This window comes from Stenella coeruleoalba (genome assembly GCF_951394435.1).
Source record: "Stenella coeruleoalba genome assembly, chromosome: 10".
NCBI classification, from domain to species: Eukaryota; Metazoa; Chordata; class Mammalia; order Artiodactyla; family Delphinidae; genus Stenella; species Stenella coeruleoalba.
This window is the reverse complement of record NC_137156.1, coordinates 16702790-16724995: the sequence shown is the minus strand read 5'-3', so window position 1 is coordinate 16724995 and position 22206 is coordinate 16702790. Positions and strand designations below refer to the sequence as shown.

Genomic DNA, 22206 nt, shown 5'->3' with positions numbered 1-22206 from the left:
AAACAAGCAAACCCCCATGTTAGCAACCCTAGTGTCAGTAACAGCAATGATAGGAACCATCACCAACGGGCTAAGTGAGGCTTGCTAATGGTTCTCTTGGAAATGGACACATTTGAAGCTTGGAAGCAGATAAAAAACTCAAAACCAAGGACAGAGATTTAACTCTCCTTAAGCCTTGCTTCACAGCCCCTGAAAAGTGATGACTACATTGTGCATTTCCGAAAATGGTGGTATAGGGCGAGGAAACGGGAGACCATTGGCCTGGGTCATCAACAGAACAGGCCAGCCTCCAGACGGTCACTGCTTATCTTTTCAGACAGCAATCTCTTCAGAGCCTGCAATGCTCAGAAGCCCGTTTAGAAGCCTACAGTGGCTCTTCCTTGACTATCAAATAAAGTCTAAATTCCTTAGAATAGGATCAAAACTTTTCACAAGCTGAGCTTATTTTTAGTCTAATTTCTAGGCACTTCTCTTATATAGCCTTCACTCTAGCCACGTTTCTCAAATTCACCATACACTTTTAGACTACAATGCCATTTTTATTTTGGTAAAATGTGTATAACATAATATTGATCATTTTAACCATTTGTAAGTGTATGATTCAGTGGCATTAAATACATTTACAACGTTTTGTACCCATCACCATTATCTATATGTAAAACTGTTTCATCATACCCAACATAAACTCTGTACCCATCACACAGTAACTTCCCTTTCCTCCTTTCCTCAGCTCCTGGTAACCTTTATTCTACTTTCTGTCTCTATGAATTTATCTACTCTAGGTACCTCATATAATGGTATCATACAATACTTGTCTTTCTGTGTCTGGCTTATTTCTCTAAGCATAATGTTTTCAAGGTTCATCCGTGTTGTTGCATGTGTCAGAATTTCACTCCTTTTTATGGCTGAGTAATAGTCCATTGTATGTATACACTGCATTTTGTTTATGCATTCATCCATCAGTGGGCATTTGTGTTGGTTCTCCCTTTTGGTTATTGTAAATAATGCTGCTATGAATATTGGTATACAGATATGTATTAGAGTCCCTGCTTTCAATTCTTTTGGATATATAACTAAGAGTGGAATTGCTGGGTCATACAGTAGTTCTAGGTTTCAATTTTGAAGAACTGCCAAACTATCTTCCACAGTGGCTGAACCATTTTACATTTCCATCAATACTGTATGAGGGTTCCAACTTCTCCACATCCTTGTCAACATGTTTATTTTTTGTTTGGTTTGGTTTTATTTATTTACTTATTTGTGTTTTTCATGGCAGCCATCCTAGTGGGTGTGAAGTAATATCTTATTATGATTTTGATTTGTTTGCATTTGCCCAATAACTAAAGATGTTGAACAAATGTGCTAATTGGCTGTGCATGTAACTTATTTGGAGAAATGTCTATTCAAGTCCTTTGCATATCTTTAAATTGGGTTGTTTGCTTTTGGATTGTTGAGTTATAGAAGTTCTTTATATATTTTGGATATGAATCTCTTGTCAGAGAAATGATTTGTAAATATTTTCTCCCATTCTGTCTTTTTGCTTTCTTGATAGTGCCCTTTGATGCACAGAAGTTCTTAATTGTGATGAAATCTAAAAATTTTCCTTTGTTGACTATACTTTTGGTGTCACATCTATGAAATTGTTGCCAAATTCAATGCCATGAGGATTTCTCCCAATGTTTTGTTTTCTTCTAAGAATTTTATAATTTTAACTCTTAACTTTATTTAGGTCTTTCATCCATTTTGAGTTAATTTTCATATATGGTGAAAGGTAAGGAAAGGTCCAACTTTATTCTTTTGTATGTGGATATCCAGTTCCCCCAACACCATTTGCTGAAAAAACTGTCCTTCCTGTATTGAATGATCTTGGCACTCTTATCAAAAATCAATTGGCCAATTATGGGAATAATTTTCTCTGAGATCTCTATTCTATACTATTGATCTATATGTCTGTTCTTATGCCAGTACCATATTGTTTCAAGTGCTGTAGCCATGTTGTAAGTTTTGAAGTTGGAAAGTGTTTGTGAACAGTGAAAGTACTCTTTCAAATCTATTCTTTTTCAAGATTCTTTTGGCTAGTTGGGACCCCTTGAAATTCCATATGAATATAAAGTTTGGCTTTTCCATTTCTGCAAAGAAGTCTGTTTCAATAGGGAATGTATTGAACCTGTAGCTCACTTTAGGTAGTATTGACATTTTAATAATGTTAAGTCTTCCTATCCATGAACACTGATATCTTTTCATGTATTTAGATATGTAAAATTTTCTTTCAGCAATGTTTTCAGCATACAAATCTTTTACCTCTTTTGTGAGATTTATTCCTCAGTATTTAATTCTTTTGGATGCTATCGTACATGGAATTGCCTTCTGAATTTCTTTTTGGATTGTGAAACAATCCAAAAAGAAACAAGTGATTTTTGCATGCTGATCTTATAATACACAACTTTGCTGAATTTGTTTATTAGCTCCAGTAGATTCCTTGTGGATTCTTTGGACTTCTCTATACACAGGACCATCATGTCATCTACAAATACCTCTTCCTTTCCAATTTGGATGCCTTTTCTTCCTTTTTCTTGGCTAACAGTTCTGACTAGAACTACTAAGTACAATGTTGAATAGCAGCTGTGAAAGTGGGCCTCCTTGTCTTGTTCCTGATCTTAGGGGGAAGCTTTCAGTCTTTCACCACTGAGTATAGTATTAGCTGTGGGTTTTTCATAAATGTCATGTTGAGGAATTTCCCCTCTATTCCTAGTTTTCTAAGAAGTTTTGTCATGAAAGGGCGTTGGATGTTGTCAAATGTCTTTGCTGTTTCAGCTGAGATGATCACATGCCCCCCCTTTGTAAATTAATGTGATGTTAAATTGATTGGTTTTATATTGAACCACTCTGTATTCCTGGTATACATGCCACTTGGTCATGGTAAACAATCCTTTTAATATGCTGTTGAAGTTAACTTGTTAATATTTTGAGTATTTTTGCACTTATATTCATAGGGGATTTTAGTTTGCAATTTTCTTGTAGTGTCTTTATCTGGCTCTGATATCAGGATAATGCTGGCCTCATAGAATGAGATAGGAAGTGTTCCTTCCTCTTACCATTTTTTGGTAAGAGTTTAAGAAGAATCGGTGTTTATTATTCTTTCGATGTTTAGTAGAATTCACCTGTGAAGCCACCTGCTCCTGGACTTTTCTTTGTTCATGCTGGTCAGGGGGGAAAGTCTAGGGTTTAAAGAAAATAATTCTTGCCGCAAGTTCTTTTCTTTAGAGAACCAAGGCCCGCAAAAGAATTTTCCCAGGGACTCCTACCAATATACCTAGTTCACTCTTATGCTTCACTCACTGTTTAAATTATTTCTGGTTATTTCAAAACAAATTACACTTGCAAGAGTAAAATGTCACATAAATTCCTCCTGCAAGGGCGAAGATTCACAAGATAGCATGAGGAATTTCTTTCAGGATTGAGTGTCAACAGAGTCATTCTAAAGTGACCTTTTGAGGGAGATAACACTGAATTTAAGATGAGCTGGAATTTGTACTTAGACTCATTACTTCATTACTTATGTATACATTATGTGGACGGTATGCCTCAGGTCACAAAGGCTGGACCCACGTACATTGAGTCGTAAGTAAACAACTTCCTTTACATCTATTTGAAAATCTTTAGGTCTGTTTAAAAAGCACTTGTGTTTTATTCCTCTTTATGGAAACTGGGGGTTAAAAACAGAAGTTAAAAGCTTGGACCTTGGAATTGGACAGTCTGGGATAACATCTATAGTTATTATGATTAATTACACATATTAAAAGCAGATTAGATAAACCCGAGAGTTAAAATTCCTAGTTCTTCAGGCTTTTCTGAACTCCAAGTTTTCCCTTACCTTGATCCAAGGTTTCTGGGTTTTTTTCCCCCTACATTTTTTTTTTTCTGGGCACTTGCCTCACCAGTACTTGTAAGTGTATTCAGATGCCCATAAATTAGGAAGACCATGAGAGACCACATGAAACTCTTTGCTTCAACTGTTACACAGTTGGGATATTTTGGCGATAGAGCTCTAGGAAACAGTACTGGTAGGAAATAACTGACCAAAAACTAATGAAGAATAATAGTGTCTGCACTTCCTTTTACCCCAAGGTAGGGTGGGGAAGGGCACGACTTCTAGGCCTCCCTATTAATCTCTTTGCTCTTTTAATCTTTGGCCATGGAAAAATGCCCTTCTTGATCTTAGATTGGCCACCCAAATCTGTGCTACACAGCACTCATTAATTTGATCTCCTCAAATACAGCTGCAATCCATTTTCTTTGAATTTTTCTTCCTTTGCTGCATTTGTTAAAATTAGACTTTAAGTCCCTTGAGGCAAGAATCTTTTTATCCTACATATAATTCTTTTGGGTGGTCATGTGTTAATAACAAAATTTAAAACACCTAACCTTATTTATAAAGTTGGTTTTCGTGTTTAAATGGCTAAAGGAATCATGAAAGGGGAAGGAAGGATGTGTGCCTAGGACACGCCACTTGATACATGTGATCTCATTTCATCTTTAATGACACTGCAATGCAGTTGTGTTCCTATTTTACAGATGAGGCTCAGAAAGAAGTGGTCTGGCTGCAAATTTAAACCAAACTTTTGTTGATGTCAAAAATCTCATGCTCTTCCCCTATACTATTTTCCTCAGATTTGTAATGGAAACAACTGAGATCTGAACCCAGTTGATTCAGGTCCTTAACTCCTTCATGGTTCCTTAACTCAACTTCTATGGTTTCAACAGCATAAAAATTAAGCTCAGGGCTTCCCTGGTGGCACAGTGGTTGAGAGTTTGCCTGCCGATGCAGGGGACGCGGGTTCGTGCCCCGGTCCGGAAAGATCCCACATGCCGCGGAGCGGCTGGGCCCGTGAGCCATGGCCACTGAGCCTGCGCGTCCGGAGCCTGTGCTCCGCAACGGGAGAGGCCACAACAGTGAGAGGCCCGCGTACCATAAAAAAAAAAAAAAAATCAAGCTCAGTGGAAAAGCAAGTATAAATTTATCAAATGTGCTATCGATGAATTGACTTTTACAAACTAAAAATACTTTGAGAAGTGGTTGGAACTGCAGATTAAATATAAATTTGGCATGGATGCTCCAGGTTAGGTTGTATCATACAGAGAGATGCCCAAGCTTTCTTGATTCACGGCACCCCTAGGCCAAAAGAAACAGCCAACCACTCTGGTTATTAAGTAGGTAGGTCCTAACAGCTTAAGAAATATTTGTGTCTTAATTTCTTACAAGAACTATTTGAAAAAATAATACATGTAAATTGAAATAAATGATCTATTTCATTCAAAAATTGCCATAATTATCTATTAATGGGAGGTGTGTATCTTTTGGGCACTGCACAACTTCTCAGACCTTGAAATAAAATCACCTTCATTCCTTGTTAAACATTGATTTTTCACTTGATACTTGCTTTTTTATCACAGGAACCACCTAAAACCTAGTCTTACAAAGATACGGTAACATCAAAACATGTTGTGCGTTTTAATGTTGAAACTGTGAACTATTTTGAGCTAATAGTTTTACATGGTATCTGATAGATGTCGCTGTGTTTCCCTCAAAAATTTAAAATATCCCGTGGCGCTCCTGTGAGTTCAGTGCAGCACCTTGGGGGGCTTAGGGGTCAGGCAAGCCTTAAGAATATCATTTACCCTCCTATCATTTACCTTTTCTTCTTTCTCTCCCTCCTTTCTTCCCTTCTCTACCTCTCTCCCTTCTTACGTTTTCCCCCATGCTTATTTTATGATGATAAAACCTCTTGAAGCTTCATTTGTAACTCTAATTCTCCCTCCAAGACATCTTATAATATACATTGAAATTTTCAACCTGGAGTGAAGTCAATGGAAAAGCCTATGTTTTGACTGAACGACATATGGAAATCTGATGTTTAGACACATTTTCCTAGCAACAAAGCAAAGTTTTCACCAAAGAATTTTTATGTTATCCTATTGACAGTGTTGCACTTGATGAACCAGGGAAGATAGAAAGAAAGAGAGAGAGGGAGAGGGAGGGAGGAAGGAAGGAAAAGCAACTTGTTAAATCTTTAAGAGTGCATCAAGTACGATGCACGTTCTTGGAGCAGGACGACATGGAGAGAAAGGCTGGGCTCCCCCAGAACCTCGGCATCCACAGAGTTAATCCTAGATACCCGTCTACTGGTTCAGGTCAAGTTTAGGTGGAAGATGGCGTCATGGGAGCGGGAAGAGTATACAGCCTAGAAGCGCAGGCTTTGGAGTCAGGCTGAGTTCAAGTTCTGCCTCTAGAACTTAGTAGCTCTGTGCCCCTGGCAAGTTACTTAGTCTTGTGTGTTTTAGATTTTTTTTTTTTTTCTCAGCAAAATGGGAACGATAGTACCTATCTCAGGGTTGTGTTTTCAGGACCGATGAACACTTGTAAAGTCCACATCATTTTGTCTGACACATTTAAAGGCTAGAGAGTTGATGGTTATCAGTATTATCATTATTATCAAAACAGGGCTGCCTCACGGATGAGAGACAACAGAGACAAGGCCTGCTGAACAAAGTCAAGGACAGAGAGAGAGGGCTTCCCTGGTGGCGCAGTGGTTGAGAGTCCGCCTGCCGATGCAGGGGACACAGGTTCGTGCCCCAGTCCGGGAAGATCCCACATGCCGCGGAGCGGCTGGGCCCGTGAGCCATGGCCGCTGAGCCTGCGCGTCCGGAGCCTGTGCTCCGCAACGGGAGAGGCCACAACAGTGAGAGGCCCGCGTACCGCCAAAAAAAAAAAAAAAAAAAAGAGAGAGAAGAAACAGTGGGGAGAGTGGCAGAGTTCACGTCAACAAGTGGATGGCACCCGAACTCTTAGATACCGCTGACAGGAACGTAAATGGGTACAACGCTTTCCAAACACCAGGGCAGCGTGTGCAAACGCCCTGACTTAGCAATTCCATTTCTCAATATAAGTTCATAAAATGCACATCTCTGTGGGCCCAAGAACATGTTTATAGCATTATTATTCTGATAGCCAAAAAATCAGAAACAACTCGAAAGTAGGATGGATAATTACAATGTGGTATATTCATACAGCGGAATCCTATTCCGCAGTGAAAGTGAATGAACTACTGCCGCACACAACCACCTGGATGCCTCTCACGTGCAACGTTGAGCAAAAGAAGGCGGACACAAAACACTGTCTGCTGTATGACCGCATTTATGTAAAGTTCAGGAACAGGCAGACCAATCTATGATTAGAAATAAGATAGTCGTTACCTTTTGGGGGAAGAGTTAGCACCTGGGAAGGCGCATGGGGAGCCTACCTGGTGCTGGTTACAATGTGCTCACTTTTTGAAAATGCATCAAGCTGCCACCCTACGATTTATGCACGTATTTTTATACATGTATGTGCACTTTCATGTGTTTGTTTTACTCTAATAAAGAATTTAAGGAAAAAACTGGCCCAAGTATTCAAAAGATATTGCTATAGATTGAATATTGTCCTCCCCACCCCCTGCCAATTCATATGTTAAAACCCAATGTGATGGTGGGAGGTGAGGCCTCTGAAAGGTGATTAGGTCATGAGGGTAGAGCACTCATGAATGGGATTAACGCCCTTACGAGAGAGACTGAGAGCTCCCTTGCCCCTCCCACCATACGAGGACTCAGCAAGAAGACGGCCATCTGTGAACCAGACAGTGGGCCCTCACAGGCTACCGAATTGCTGGCGCCTTGATCTTGGACTTTCCAGCCTCCAGAACTGTGAGAAATACGTTTCTGCTGTTCAGAAGCCACCCAGTCTGTGGCATTCTGTTATAGCATCCTGAATGAACGAAGACAGATCTCTTCACGGGTCTCCTTTTTAGTAGAGAGGGCCGCATTAAAGAAAAAATGAAAAGACTCTGGTGCTACGGAAAAACATGAAAAGAAAATATAAAGCGTAACAGCAGTTATGTTTACAAACTGCAGGTCAACTGATAGCACATTTGATAAGTTTATCCTACCACGCCTGACTCTGTGAATCAGGATAGGGTGACTTACGCCATGGTAACAGCTCCCAGAGCTCAGTGGCTCAGCACAGTCTCCTTTCTTGTTCTACACGAGGTCTAGCGCACGCCGCTGGCAGAAGGCGATCTCCCTGCACTCCCTCAGGGACCCAGGCTGGAGGAAGCTTCATCCTGACACGTGTGTCCACAATGACGTCTATGGTGCAAAGAACACAGGGCAGACTGGATTTGAACATGTCTGCCCCAAAGAAAGACATGACCTTTCCACTCCCTTTGCACTGGCCAGAACAGGTCACACCATCAGGCCTAACCCCAGAAGGGTAGACGTGCCACCACACTACGGGCAGGAAGGAGAGGAGCTGGAAAGGAAACAGCTTTGCTGACGCCACACTTACCCCTATGGCTCCCAGGCTCAGTCGCATTCCGAATTCTGTCTACAAGATAACTGAGTGGTTGACGCCCACCCACGCTTCTCTCCCGTATCCCTCTAGCAGGAGGTCATGGAGAAGCAAGCTGGATCTCCAGACCACTGCCACCCCCTTGCCAACTGGTCCTCAATGTGGTGGCTGCTACCATGTACGACCTGGTCCCTGCTGCGGGGCTTCTAAACTTCCTGGACCTAAGAGCAGAGTGGAGTCGCAGCCTACTTGGGGTTATGTAACGGCCACGGCGGCGCGGGGACAATCCCGCACGGCTGAACAATCCCTGATAATCCCCACCATGGTTGGTGAGGGGCCGTGGGGCTATCGGACTGCTGGGTGTATCACTCTCACTCACAGAAGAAAAAATGAAGGGACGAGAGCGGAGGAGAGACAGGTACAGAGCTAGAGGGGAGGAAAGAAGCAGATGAGGGGGTGAGAGGAATAGAGTGAGACAGTGGAAATAGAAAAAAAGCTTTCTGTCTCCAATCTGTCCCAGATGCAAAGCTTTTCTTATGTCTTATATAGTGTGACTCTAGGCTTTCGGTAGCAATTCCACTTCTGCTAGGTTTTTATTAAATAAGTACCACGCTGGAACCCACTCTGTTTATTAATAAAGAAATGACTGCACGTATCTCAAGAAAGGAAGGACCCAGCAGGCTCCTATTCTCTAACACATCTCTCTCCTCTCGCTGCCAGAACAGGGGGATCCCAAGTAGACATCTCACTGCAGGACTCAGAGGAAGCAGGAGCAAACCCTGGCATTTTAAATGTGATCTCCTCTTAGAAGCACATACCAGGGTCAGGAGAAGTGTACTAATACTAGAGTTTTTTGTTTTGGTTTTTTAACTCACTGGCTTATAATTTAATTTTAATCTGGATTCAAAAGATACAAAAGAGGTTGAAACATTTTGAGATAAAATGAAGAGCTGAAAAGGGATGGGGGTTTAAAAATGAAAACTGTCCTGTGGTAATGACGGGCGCCTGATTTCCCTGCGCTATACGATCCAAATAACTTACTCAAATGCTGACAGTCATGAGCCTTGCTCACTACAACAATTCCTTTTATTGTGGAAGAAATCACTTCATTTAGTAAATGGCCAGTGATGTCAGGTAGAAATAGACAGTGGATGGAATCAATCGAAAATGTCAGAAAAGAGGCAGAGCTTGTTTTCGACAAGTCCAGTCTTTGAAAGTCTGTGGGAGCTGAAGAAGTGGGTGATTCCTCTGACTTCTCAAGATGTTGCCAGGAGTCGTTTAATTGGTAGGCTCTCCCTGCATGTTCTGAAAGGATCCAAGTTCCAGAAACAGGTTTCCATGTAAACTTTTCAGGAACACATCTGCTGTGGAAAATAAGATGTTTGTAGTGGCATCGGGACCCCAAACAAAGCATAAAGAGAAAGATACATGTAAAAATGTTTATTGAAAATGGAAAATCTTCCCACATAAGGAAGAGGTGACCAGACCCACGGTACAAATAGGTTTCTGACTTGAAGATTGGTGATTTAAAGAAAATGCGACCACTTGCATTTCTTGCTAAAAATAAACCAAGGGGAGCTTAATTGAAAAGACATGCTATAGCAGCTGTTGTTGGGTTTTAGGTCAAATAACCAACGAGTCCAACTCAAGATGAGACTGGGTAAGCCCCATTAAAGAGTGTGGCTGAAGGGCAGGGAGACTGTAAATTACTGCCCTTTGAGAAGTGATGTGGTCGCTCTCCTTTTCTTTGAAGATTTTAATTAGAAATTCATTCCTCTTCACAGATTTTATTTTTTAAAGGCCACACCGTGTAGCACGTGGGATCTTAATTCCCCAACCAGGGATCGAACCCATTATTCTTCTTCACCGATGCTTCAGTTAGTTGTGTTTTAATTACAGACCTTGATCAAAAAAGCAAAAAGAAAAGCAAACAGAGCCAGGACCACAGACATCCTCAGTGTACAGTCCTGGTGTAGCCTTTGCAATTGTAGCGCCATTCTGGAACTCGCCGAGTCTTGCTGAGTTGCATCCAAGGTGTGGGATACTGAATTCAGGTGGTTCCCAAGCCTATTTCTGAATTCCTATAGAGAGAGAAACATAGAGGAAAACGGAAGACATTAAGGATGCAAAATAAGAAAAAAAGCGCTAATGTGACATCAGTCAAGCAAAGGACCCCTAGAAGGAGCTATTTTTTTATTGAGATATGATTAACATATAATATTGTATTAGTTTCAGGTACACAGCATAAGGATTCAATATTTGTATACATTGTGAAATGAGCACCACAGTAAGTCTACTTACAACACAGTTACAATTTTTTCCCCTTGTAATGAAAACTTTTAAGGTCTACTCTCTAACCAACTTCCAAATATACAATGCAGTATTGTTAACTATAGGCAGCATGCTGTACGTTACATTCCCAGGACATATTTACATTATAACTGGAAGTTTGTATCTTTTGACTCCCTTCACCCCTGTCACCCACCTGCCACCCCCCTGGGTCTGACAAGCACTAATCTGCTCTCTGCATCTATATATTCGGTTTTGTTTTGTTTTTTTAGATTCTATGTCTTTCTCTGACTTATTTCACTTAGCATAATGCCCTCAAGGTCCGTCCATGTTGTTGTGAATGGCAAGACTTCCTTTTCTTTTACACCTGAGTAATACTCCATTGTATACATACGCCCCATCTTCCTTGTCCGTTCACCCACTGATGGACACTTAGGTTGCTTCCATCTCTTGGCTATTGTAAATAGTGCTGCAGTGAACATGGGATGCATGTATCTTTTTGAGTTAGTGTTTTTGTTTCCTTTGCGTAAACACTCAGAAGTAGAATTGCTGGATCATATGTTGGTTCTATTCTTAGTTTTTTAAGGAAACTCCATACTGTTTTCCAGAGTGGCTGCACCAATTTACACTCCCACCAACAGTGCACGAGGGTTCCCTTTTCTCCATATGTTCACCAACATTTGTTAGTTCTTATCTCTTTTGATGATGGCCATTGTGACAGGTATGAGGTTACATCTCATTGTGGTTTTAATTTGCATTTCCCTGATGATCAGTGCTGATGAGCACTTCTTCGCGCATCTGTTGGCCATCTGTCTGTCTTCTTTGGTAAACTGTCTATTCAGATCCTCTGCCCACTTTTTTTTTTTTGTGGTACGCGGGCCTCTCACTGCTGTGGCCTCTCCCGTTGCGGAGGACAGGCTCCGGACGCGCAGGCTCAGCAGCCATGGCTCACGGGCCCAGTCGCTCTGTGGCATGTGGGATCTTCCTGGACCGGGGCACGAACCCGTGTCCCCTGCATCGGCAGGTGGACTCTCAACCACTGCGCCACCAGGGAAGCCCCTCTGCCCATTTTTAAAATCAGATTTTTTTTTTCTATTGAGCTGTATGAGTTCTTTATATATATTTTGGATATCAACCCCTCATCAGATATCAGATATGTGATTTGCAAATATTTTCTCCCATTCAGTTGGTTGCCTTTTCATTTTGTTGATGGTCTCCTTTGCTGTGCACAAGTTTTTTAGTTTGATGCAAGAAGAAGCTATCACTCACTCCTTCAACACAGGCACATTCAAACACCTACCATAGGCCAGGTAGGCCAAGCTACGTACAAGCTATAGTTCCTTTCCTTGAAGGGTCAGACCAAGTTCATAAATTTCCAGATTATACACGAACTATATGAAAGAGACAAACAGTGTTTACGGAGAATCAAGGCCGACTTCACGAAGGGTAGAATTTATGTAGAGTGGAGTCATCACAGACGTATCTAACTTTTAGGGATGCAACCATATCTACTCAGGAAAAGAAGAATGACACAGGAAAAAACCACGAAGCCATTTTATTCATCAAACACGTCCCTTAGGACAGGGACTCCCAGCTGGCGCACCGCTGCAGGAGGGCTGCCCCGACCCCCAAGGGGCACCTGAAGGGGTCTGAGTGGCCACAGGGCTCCACCCCCACGCACAGCCTCTGCATCCACTCTGGTGTGCCATGTGCCTGACATGGAAAGGCTGGGAAACCCTGCTTGGAGAGAACACGAGGAGCTAGGAGACATGACGGTGAGACTCTGTAGGGGGTCTCTGTCCCCTGATGTGTCTCAGCAGGTGCGGGGAGGAGAGGACAGGAGGCACCTGGCCACTCTCAGGGAGGTTCTAGTGTTTCGACGTGTAATTTTGATTCCACGCTATAAGATTTCCACCTTATGCACAGGCCTTAGAATCAGTGTCTCCCCTGTTGAAACCTGAATAACACTTTAAGAGATGGAGGCGGGGTGGGGAAGGAGAATCCGGGATGGAAGAAACATTGCGAGGCTGGGAGGAGGGGGCGAGCCAGAGGCACGGCTGTGGAAGTGCAAGAAAGCCACGGAAGCACAAGATGCCTCCGAACAACCATTTCACGTGGCTTATTCTTTCCTTCCACACTCTCGAACAATCTGGGGACAGGTTCGGCCCCTGTGTGGAATGGCAGCCCCGCCATGCACAGGAGAAGCACTGGAAGGGTGCTTTACAGAAGGTAACTCTGGCACGAAGGTGTAGGGTGCATTGAGGGGAGCGAGGAGGTGGGGGTAGAGAATCCGGGGGCAAGCTGTGGCGACAGATGAGGTGGAGAGTGCTGAGGACCTGTGTTGGGAGGATGGCGGAAGGCACGGAAAGGAGGGCACAACAGACACTTAATGTAGAATCAACAGTAGCTGAGTTCAGGTGAGTGGGTAACGGAGGGACAAAGGAGAGGAATGGGGAAACGAGAAGAACTTTCACAACCCAATTTCCACCAGCTAATACTTGCCTGTGATAGATATGGAAGAACTCTTGCTTTGACTATAGGAGACTGATTGCAAAATTAATATAGCTTTTGTCCACAAGGATGAATCTCTCAACCCCAGTGGCAGTCGAGCCATCATTTACTTCTGGGCTCCTCAGGGATCTGGGCTGACACCCTGCTGCTGTTCCTGCACTGGGGGCCCTTGACAAGAAGGTCACAGCTGGACAGACGGAGCCGTGGTCCCTGCAGCAGTGACGGCTGCACCCAGACCTGCCCCGGGAAACCGCTCTCTTGCACGATTGGCTTTCTGCATGATATTTTGGAGCTGGGAATATGTTGACAAGCTTTCATTTTGATGGTTAAAAATAGCCCCAAGGTCTCAAGGACAGCACTCAACCTTGGGAAAGAATGTTGCCTTCTACAGCTAAAATAACGGAAGCTCTGTGAGTTCCTCAAAAGCAGAGAGGTTGCCTAATTCATCTCTGGGTTCTTGGAACCTGCACAGCGGCAAACACAGAGCAGGTACTCAGCAAGTGTTTAGAAATGAATGAACGAACGAATGAGTGAATGAACGGATATGAGGATGAGTATTCCAGATGAGATACAACTGATCAAAAACACGCTTAGCTATGTCTCCGGTGATCGATGCGCACAACTGTAAAAGGGTCTTGAGTTGTTGCCTCTAGCAATTAAACCATCACTTCCTAGGCTTGGGTTTACAAGACAAGAACTAAGAGGCTGATTAAGTTCTCCTAGGCCTGAGTTTTTAACCTTTTTAAGTCACAGATGGCTTTGAGAAGGCAGTGAGGACTACAGACTGTTCCCCCAGAAAACTGTGGAGGCATCCGTGCACCGATACACACAGCCTCGCTCACACCCTGCAAATAACTTCAGTAGGTTCACAGATCCAGACACTGTGGGGCCTGATGCTTTCTCTTAAAAAAAAAAAAATTCAATACAAAATTAAGAACAGGGCCTTGGAAGGGGCCCCTCAAAGTGTCAGGCCCTGAATCTTAAGCTCTACTAGCTTCAGGGAAGATCTGCTCCTGTCCCACCCCCAGTTCTGAAAAATGAACCTTGGTTCTGTGCATGCAATCCCAGAAGCTGCCATTCGGTGATCACTGGTGTTGGGGGCCAGGGGTCAGGCTGCCCTGGGCAGGACTAGGTGAGTCTCAAAGCATCAAGCATTGGGTTGGTTTTTTAACATATTCTGCTTCACAAAGGTGCAGTACAGGTAAAGTACCTGTGCACTCAGCCTGAAAATACCCTTCAACTCTTTTTTTTTTTTTTTTTTTTGCGGTACGCGAGCCTCTCACTGTTGTGGCCTCTCCCGTTGCGGAGCACAGGCTCTGGACGTGCAGGCTCAGCGGCCATGGCTCACGGGCCCAGCTGCTCCGCGGCACGTGGGATCTTCCCGGACCGGGGCACGAACCCGCATCCCCTGCATCGGCAGGCGGACCCTCAACCACTGCGCCACCAGGGAAGCCCCACGACCCTTCAACTTTTAACAAGAGTTTCACAGAATTTCTTCCTCTGTTCCTTCCAACTCATTTGCCATAAAATTTTGCTCAAAACATAAAAGGCACCTATTAAAGCAGCATTGTGGATTATCTGTGGCTGGGTTCAACACAGTCATTCTTTCTTGGGCACTGATTTTTCCCTCCCTCACTCAAACATTTAACACATCTGAACATAACTGACCCATATGGTGGCAAGCCACTCTCCTGTCCCTGGGGGCAAGTCTGCATCACAGAATCGTGTGGAGTACCGTGGCACCCATACGCAGCCCCACAAGAAGCCCACCCTGCCATTCTCCCTAAGATCAGGGTGAGAGCTTGATGACACAGCAGGAGAGAGGAAATGCAGCCTGTCTCTGCCATGCTGTGCTTCTTTCATTATCTTCACCCTGTACCAGTTCACCATCTTGATTAAAGGAGTCTGATGATATGTTTTAAAATATAAGATTGAAAAAAAGTTTCTCAGATGACAGTGATCTGTTGCCAGCTAGCTTTGTACATTTCAATTGTCACTACCACTGTGATATTGAAGGAAAAGTAATTTAGAAATACAGGAAATACAAGGACTTTCTCATAAAGTCCAAGATTCTCAAACATATAAATGCACAACTATTATGATTTCCACACAGTCAGAAGCACCATTCATGAATATAAAATAATGTAATGAAAATAAAAAGGGTTTACAGGTGAAGTGATGATACATGACCAATAGCAAGATAAAGTTTAGACACACACACACGCAGAGTAATGTATACAACTGACTTTAGAGAAAAACCTGGCAGAGTCAATAGTTCTGGAAAGTAAACAGAAGGCTCGAGCCTTCCAGAAACCTCTTAAACATTACCAAGTCATTAATTTTTGAAATTTAAGACACACTTGTATCTCTCAAGCTATAATGCAACAAATACAAGAAATTTTATTATTTACTACAACTAATTAAACATCAACTCTCAGATTTATAAGTCTTAAGAAATCAAATTCCATTTAGAAATGCCTTTTACAAAACAGACAGAAACAAAGCAGGATATGACCTTCGTTCAATCAAAAAGATCCACGTATTTATCCAGTCATAGTAGACTAAGGACACATTAAGAAAGTGTTAACTTTGATTAACATGCTTTTCCCCCCTTGTAAATCTCACTGTTCCCTTGATTAATTTCTAAACATACTCACTTCCTAATTCTTAAACATATTGTAATTTTCAAAAGTACAGCTTATCAAATCCTACTAAAGTAATACATCTATTAGAGTAGCATCACATATACATGCCAAAAAAACCAAACCAAATCAAAAACAACTTTGATGTTCAGAACCTTCAGGGATCAGATTTCAATCAGTTAAAGATAAAGACAGTTGGGATGGTAACAATAGTCAACCTCTAATTATTTCCTTCTTCTCTAGCAGTTATACATGTATTGCTAGGGAAAGGAAGGGGATCCCGGCCTTTAACCTGGGCACTTTTATCACCAGAGAAACAAATGGGACCTGTTCTAGAAGCAGTAAGTGCATGGGCTCTGGGCTGTAATCCCAGCTCCATCTGAGAATTCTTGGGCAAATAATTTGTCCTCTCTTTTGCCTCCATACAGAATCACCTGAGATAGAGTAAGTATCTGCACATCATAGGGTTGTTATGAGGATTAAACGAGGCATATATATTGTGTCTCGAACATTTAAGATTCAAAAAAGATGAACACACTCCATGGTATTTTATGGTCCTAAGGAAATATGCAAACTGCCTCAGATATTATTTTTGTAAAATTACAAAGTCACTATTTTATTTGCTTCTCAAATACGGTTTATCAATTTAAACTATTTTTGTTTCTTACACATATCATCAGGAGGGGCACAGTATAATGAAGAGCATGGCAGACCAGAAACCGAATCCAAGCTCAGATATTTATTCGCTGTGTGACCCCGGGCAAGTGGTTTAAGCTCTCCAGGCCTAGTTACCTCTTCTGTGAGGTAGAGAGACCAGTATCTACTTTAAGATGTTGTTGAAAGGGTTAAAATTCGCATGCCCAGAGCGTGGGCAGAGTGCCAGGAATACAGAAGGTTTCGATGAAGGGCCACCATTATACTCCATTCCAGGAGTGTGGCGTGGAAGACGGAGAAGGGCAGAGCCTCCCACAGCATTTGCCAGCAGCGCAGGGAGGGTGACGTCCTGTCCTGGATGCTGTCCTCGCAGCTCTAACCCGCGAGGGAGAAGCTACGCCCGCCGTGAAGTTGGCACCTCCTACTCCCCGGGCTCTCAGTCTGTGGGGTGAGCCTTCTGGAAAGGCTCTTAACTAAAACCATACTATATAAGAAGGGAGACTTGGACACCACCATTTATAAGGGGGAATTCACCTGTCAAATGTGCCACGGGCCCTTTTTATGTCTGCCTTTTCTTCCAGTACCTAATATTGCTGTAACGCTGCTTTCAAGGAAACTAAAGAGGAAGAAAACAAGTCACAGTCACCGCCACGACTCTGCTCTCCGCCTGACCCTGCCATCTCGCCTCCAGCCACCATGCGCCCCTGCCCCTCTTCCTATGGACGTGTCAGATCTTGACTGGACAGATCTCGACTCTCTCAACCAGCACCCAGCCCAGATGCACCGGGAGCTCCCGCTCTGTGGGCTGTGTGTCCTGCCGGCTGGCCCTCATCACGGCACTCACGGCGTGTGTGGTCCCCCAAGCTCTCGCCGTCCCACCAGAAGGTGCGCTCAGTGCAGGCGGAGCTGAACGAGCTGCACAAGAGGACTCGCTCCAGCGGAAGCCTCGGGCTCCACACAGTTACCAGGAGAGGGGTGCAGGGCGCCTCCCGGCACCTGTATGGCCGGCTGATCCTGAAGCTCCCTGCTGGAGGAAGACAGGGGCCACCAGGGCTGGGCCTCCTCTAAGGCCCTTTCCTTCTGTGGAGCTCACCAGACCCACTGAGAAAACAGGCCTCCAGGGCCACCCTTATTTGTCCTCCTCACAGCTCTTTCAGCCAAAAGAAACAGACCTGAAGGAAAGGGAGGGTACCTAGAAGGTGGTCAATCAACGTTCTCTGAAGGGATGTTTGGGTTTCTACTTGTTCCTTTGCATTCTGTGTTCATATTTTCATATAGTTGCAAGGATCCTGTTCTTGGGAGCTGATGAACTTGCCCTTCCAACGTTAGAAAGCCACCCTGTTCAGCGGCCTCTCCTGCCGTTCCTCCTCACCAAAAATGTTTATAAATTGTGACATGGGTGCAGAACCAGAGGCATAACGATCCAGCAAGAAAGGTGGACGACAAGCTCTGTGTAAAAATACTAAGTAGAAGAAGTAGTGTTTCTGGAATGTTCCCCATGTGCCCAGAAGGGCTCTATTCTCCATGCCTTCTCTCCTTTAATCCTCCCAACCGCCCAGTGAAGTCGTTAACACGGGTTTCTCCCAACTTTAAGTATTCACCCAATTTACAGACAGTAGGTGTAAATGTGGAAGCAGAGGAGAGGATTGGCTTTAGACATATTAAGTCTAGCCTGGTAGTTACATATCAGAGATGCATTTATAGTGCAATGCAAAGAAATGAGAAATATCAAGGCACTGAATAATTATTAAAGTAACTACCAGTATCAAGATTCCTATCAAACAGACTTTCTCCACTTTACATGGAGGTGACGGTGTTATTCTGTGTTTCCCCAGAGAAGGCCCTTCCAGGAAAGCCAGCCCCAGGTCAGGCAGAGACATCGCACGCGACCTGTCTTGCAGCTCTGGGCCATGTTGAGACTCAGTAAACGTGACCTGTGGACGGCACATCCCGGGTTTCCTCTGCACACACACGCACATGCCCACACGCACACATACTTGATCTGCTCACATTAGAACGTGTTACAAAATGTGTTTTAATGAGGAACAGTTGGTCTGGTTCTGCTCAAATAAAAGACATCCCTGTAAGAGAGTTGCCACCTGTCTCCCCAGATTGCAGTGCAGCTTCTAAATGAATTCTTCGGTCCCTACCGCCTGCAGGTGTTGCCATGGGCCAGCAATCACATTCCACATGCCAGCTTCCCTTCCCGGACCGACAGACAACTTTGTCCCTGTGCTTCGTGTCATTACCGGATACCAGGACGGACACGGGATTACAGGGGCCAAGGTACCTTTCTCCAATATACTTCTAGACATTTCTCAAACTGGGAGCATCTTAATATCACATAATTAGGAGTGCCCATTATCTCTGAGCCAAAGAGGGTAGTATTTTCTAGCTCTTGCAGTCTCTGGAAAGAATGTTATACGTATAGTCCATTAGCATTACTGGTATATCGTCATGTAACAGGATCAACAAATTAAACTTGGAATCAATTATACCTTATCATTTATTTGGGGAGAAAACTGACATTTGAAAATCTCTGTCACGGACTCACATAATGACAGCACAGTACTGTCAGCCTTTTCTGTATCACTTTTGGGCATGAGCAATTCTAAATCAGCAATTATTCATATGTAATTTTTCCTCTTCCCCCTCACCTCAAATGTGTACTTGTTTATCAGATCATTAAAACCGCAAAGAAGAAGTTTTAAACCAGAACACACACACACACTCTAAAAAAATCACTATTATCTTAGTTTTCTGAATCTTATTTTGGTGATAGCAGAGTAAACCCAAGGCTTTGCTAATAAGGCCAAACATAAATTATTAACCTGTCTGCCATACGATCAAATGCATTTCAGATTATATTCTGAATAATTTTGGCTTGACGTCCACCAAAGGAACAGATCTGACGTGCCCCTGCGTGGTCTCGGTGATCCCTCCCTTGCTGGATGCCCAACCCTCTGACCTGAACAGCACTAAACGAAAGAGATAATAATCCTACCAAAAACCAAAGCTCGGCACTTGCCCAACCTAATTATTTCCTGTAAGATCGGATTTCACCCTACTCAAGGGATCTGAAAATAACTCTTAAGCTCTGAACTTCTTTTAATAAATTCAAAATATTTCTTATGTGTAAATTTTTCTCATGGCTCAGAGGCACTGTTACAGCTTGAAGTGGAAGCTAACAGGGAGGAAGAAAAAATTGTTTGATATCTTGTAACTCTAGATAAATTAGAGTTTAGAATCATCTTTTTTTTCAACCAAGCCTGAACATATGGCCTATGCAGAAAACCTATCGAAACCAAATATGTGATCAATACAAGGAAATTGTCTTAAAATATACATTATGCAGTGCGGTACACTATTCGAAAAGAACCTCTAATCTCCTACTTTCGAAGAGTTTGCTTTGAATACAAAATTATCTTCATAGCAGAAAGGTATCTCTATCACAATTGCATTTTATCCCTAAAATATAAACTTAAGGAGGCACCCCTTCACGTGAGCAGCCCTAACGCGCACTGCTGCATGAGTCCCTGGTGAGGAGAGATGAACAAAGGTGACTGCTCAGGCTCCGTAATGCCTTCTCAACCCTCCACTGCGGGCTTCTATGTGAATGCCTTCATCTTCTTTGACCTTTTCTTTTATTTTAAAGATTCTTCTGATGTGGACCATTTTTAACGTCTTTATTGAATTTGTTACAATATTGCTTCTGTTTTGTTTTTTTTTTTTGGCCACGAGGCATGTGGGATATTAGCTCCCCGACTAGGGATTGAACCACACGCCCTGTATTGGAAGGTGAAGTCTTAACCACTGGACCGCCAGGGAAGTCCCCGTCTTTGACCTTCTTAATCTTTCTTGAACCTAGGACAAAATGTCCATTCAAATAAGCTTACACTTCCCTGATTTTCGACTTGTTAACACGTACCAAAATAAGAGGGGTGGGGCAGGTAGGGTAGAGAATCAGATCCCAAATTAATAGTATAGTTCTCTCTTCTGCTAATTAAATATCAGCCACAGATGTACACACACACACACACACACACACACGCGCGTGCACACAGACCAAGAGGCTCACTTAGAACTATGAAGTCTGTGATCACAACGTTCATGACAGTGGCAGAAATCAGAACTCATCTGTTCCGAATTACTGGCTGGAAATAAGCATTAGTACAAACTAAAGCTGCTCCACAGGTGTGGCAAAGTTAAAGAAAAAGTGAATTGGGTCAAAATGCTTCACTGACAATGAAGTCCTTTTGATAATCTCTTAAACCAGAACCGAAACGATCCTCGTTCCATGGAGTGTACCCTGGAAGCTGTGAACTGGGACGCAGATGGACATAACAATTGGGGGCATTAAAGTTAATCTTTAATCAATTCAACTCAAAATAATTACTCCTAAGGATTTTGTCCAAATAGGTAACCATGAGGGTGTGTTGGCAGATGTTTGTTTTAAATAACAACAACAACAAAAAACATGGGTGATGTTAACTGCTATCACAATGCAAACCTCTCATCCTAAGTATCACTTTCAATGACGCTGGAAATACGGTTTTAGCATCACTGAGCTCCATGAACTGCATAAAATGAATAAAGGAGATGGCAGGTGCTTTGTTCTGTCTCAAAGAATCTCACAAATGATGAGCTAACATGTAAAATGTTTCCTTCAGATCACCATGACGTTTATTCATCTTGCAAAGTTCAGATAAACTAGTTAAGAAAAATTACACGGTACATACTCACTGTAATTACACTGAACTCAGCCATCTGAAAAAGTTCACATCTCTACCTATTTTCCTATCACTTCCAAAGTTCTATTATGTGTTCTTCCAAACATCCATTCCAAGGTATGCCCGTTCTCCCCTTCTACTTTGAACATGGATAGTTTTTAAAAAATAAAAAATGATGATTCTATCAAAAGTCATTAAAATAACTGAGAGAAGGGCTTCCTGGTGGCGCAGTGGTTGAGAGTCTGCCTGCCAATGCAGGGGACACGGGTTCGAGCCCTGGTCTGGGAAGATCCCACATGCCGCGGAGCAGCTAGGCCCGTGAGCCACAACTACTGCGCGTCTGGAGCTTGTGCTCCGCAACAAGAGAGGCCGCGACAGTGAGAGGCCCGCGCACCGCGATGAAGAGTGGCCCCCGCTCGCCGCAATTAGAGAAAGCCCACGCACAGAAAAGACCCAGTACAGCCAAAAATAAATAAATGAAATTAAAAAAAAATAACTGAGAGAAGACTAATATTAAGAGATCTAGTCATTTATATCACTATAAAAGCATGGCAGGCAGCCTTTCAGATGGCCCCAAACGATCCTCACCTCCTAGCAGCCACGTCCTTGTGTAACACCTTCCCCGGGACGATGGACTGAACTTACTGACTTGCTTCTAATTAATTACACTCCACATAAATGATGGGATGTCCCTTCTGAAATTAGGATACTAAAAACTGTGGCTTCTACCTTTCTCACTCTCTCTGTTTGCTTGTTCTGGGGGAAACGAGCTGCCCTATGCAGAGGCCCTCATGAGAAGGAACTGAGGGAGACTTTCTACGAACAGCCAACGAAGAACTGAGACCTCAAACAACCCAAAAGAAACTGGGTCTCACTGGACTAAAATCAAGTGAGGTGCCGTCCTCCTTCTGGAGGCTCTAGGGACAAATCCGTCTCGTTGCCTTTTCCAGCTTATGTTACGTGGCTGTGACTCCCTTCCATCTGCAAAGTCAGCATT

At 43.1% G+C, this 22206-nt stretch overlaps 1 protein-coding gene across 11 annotated transcripts in view; it reads right to left on the bottom strand.

Annotated features, from left to right (window-relative positions):
• Window positions 1-22206, bottom strand: part of CDKAL1 (CDKAL1 threonylcarbamoyladenosine tRNA methylthiotransferase) — an 819912-nt gene that overhangs the window by 158342 nt on the left and 639364 nt on the right. For 6 of the 11 annotated variants that reach the window (XM_079935371.1, XM_079935372.1, XM_079935370.1 and 3 more), the window contains one exon: window positions 9445-10464. The exons of 4 other annotated variants lie outside the window; for them this stretch is intronic. In XM_079935371.1, the coding sequence (XP_079791497.1) occupies window positions 10273-10464 (192 nt within the window). In that variant the 3' untranslated portion in view covers window positions 9445-10272. Of the gene's footprint in view, window positions 1-9444; window positions 10465-22206 lie in introns of those variants that run through there. One more of the 11 variants, XM_079935366.1, reaches the window with a different exon arrangement.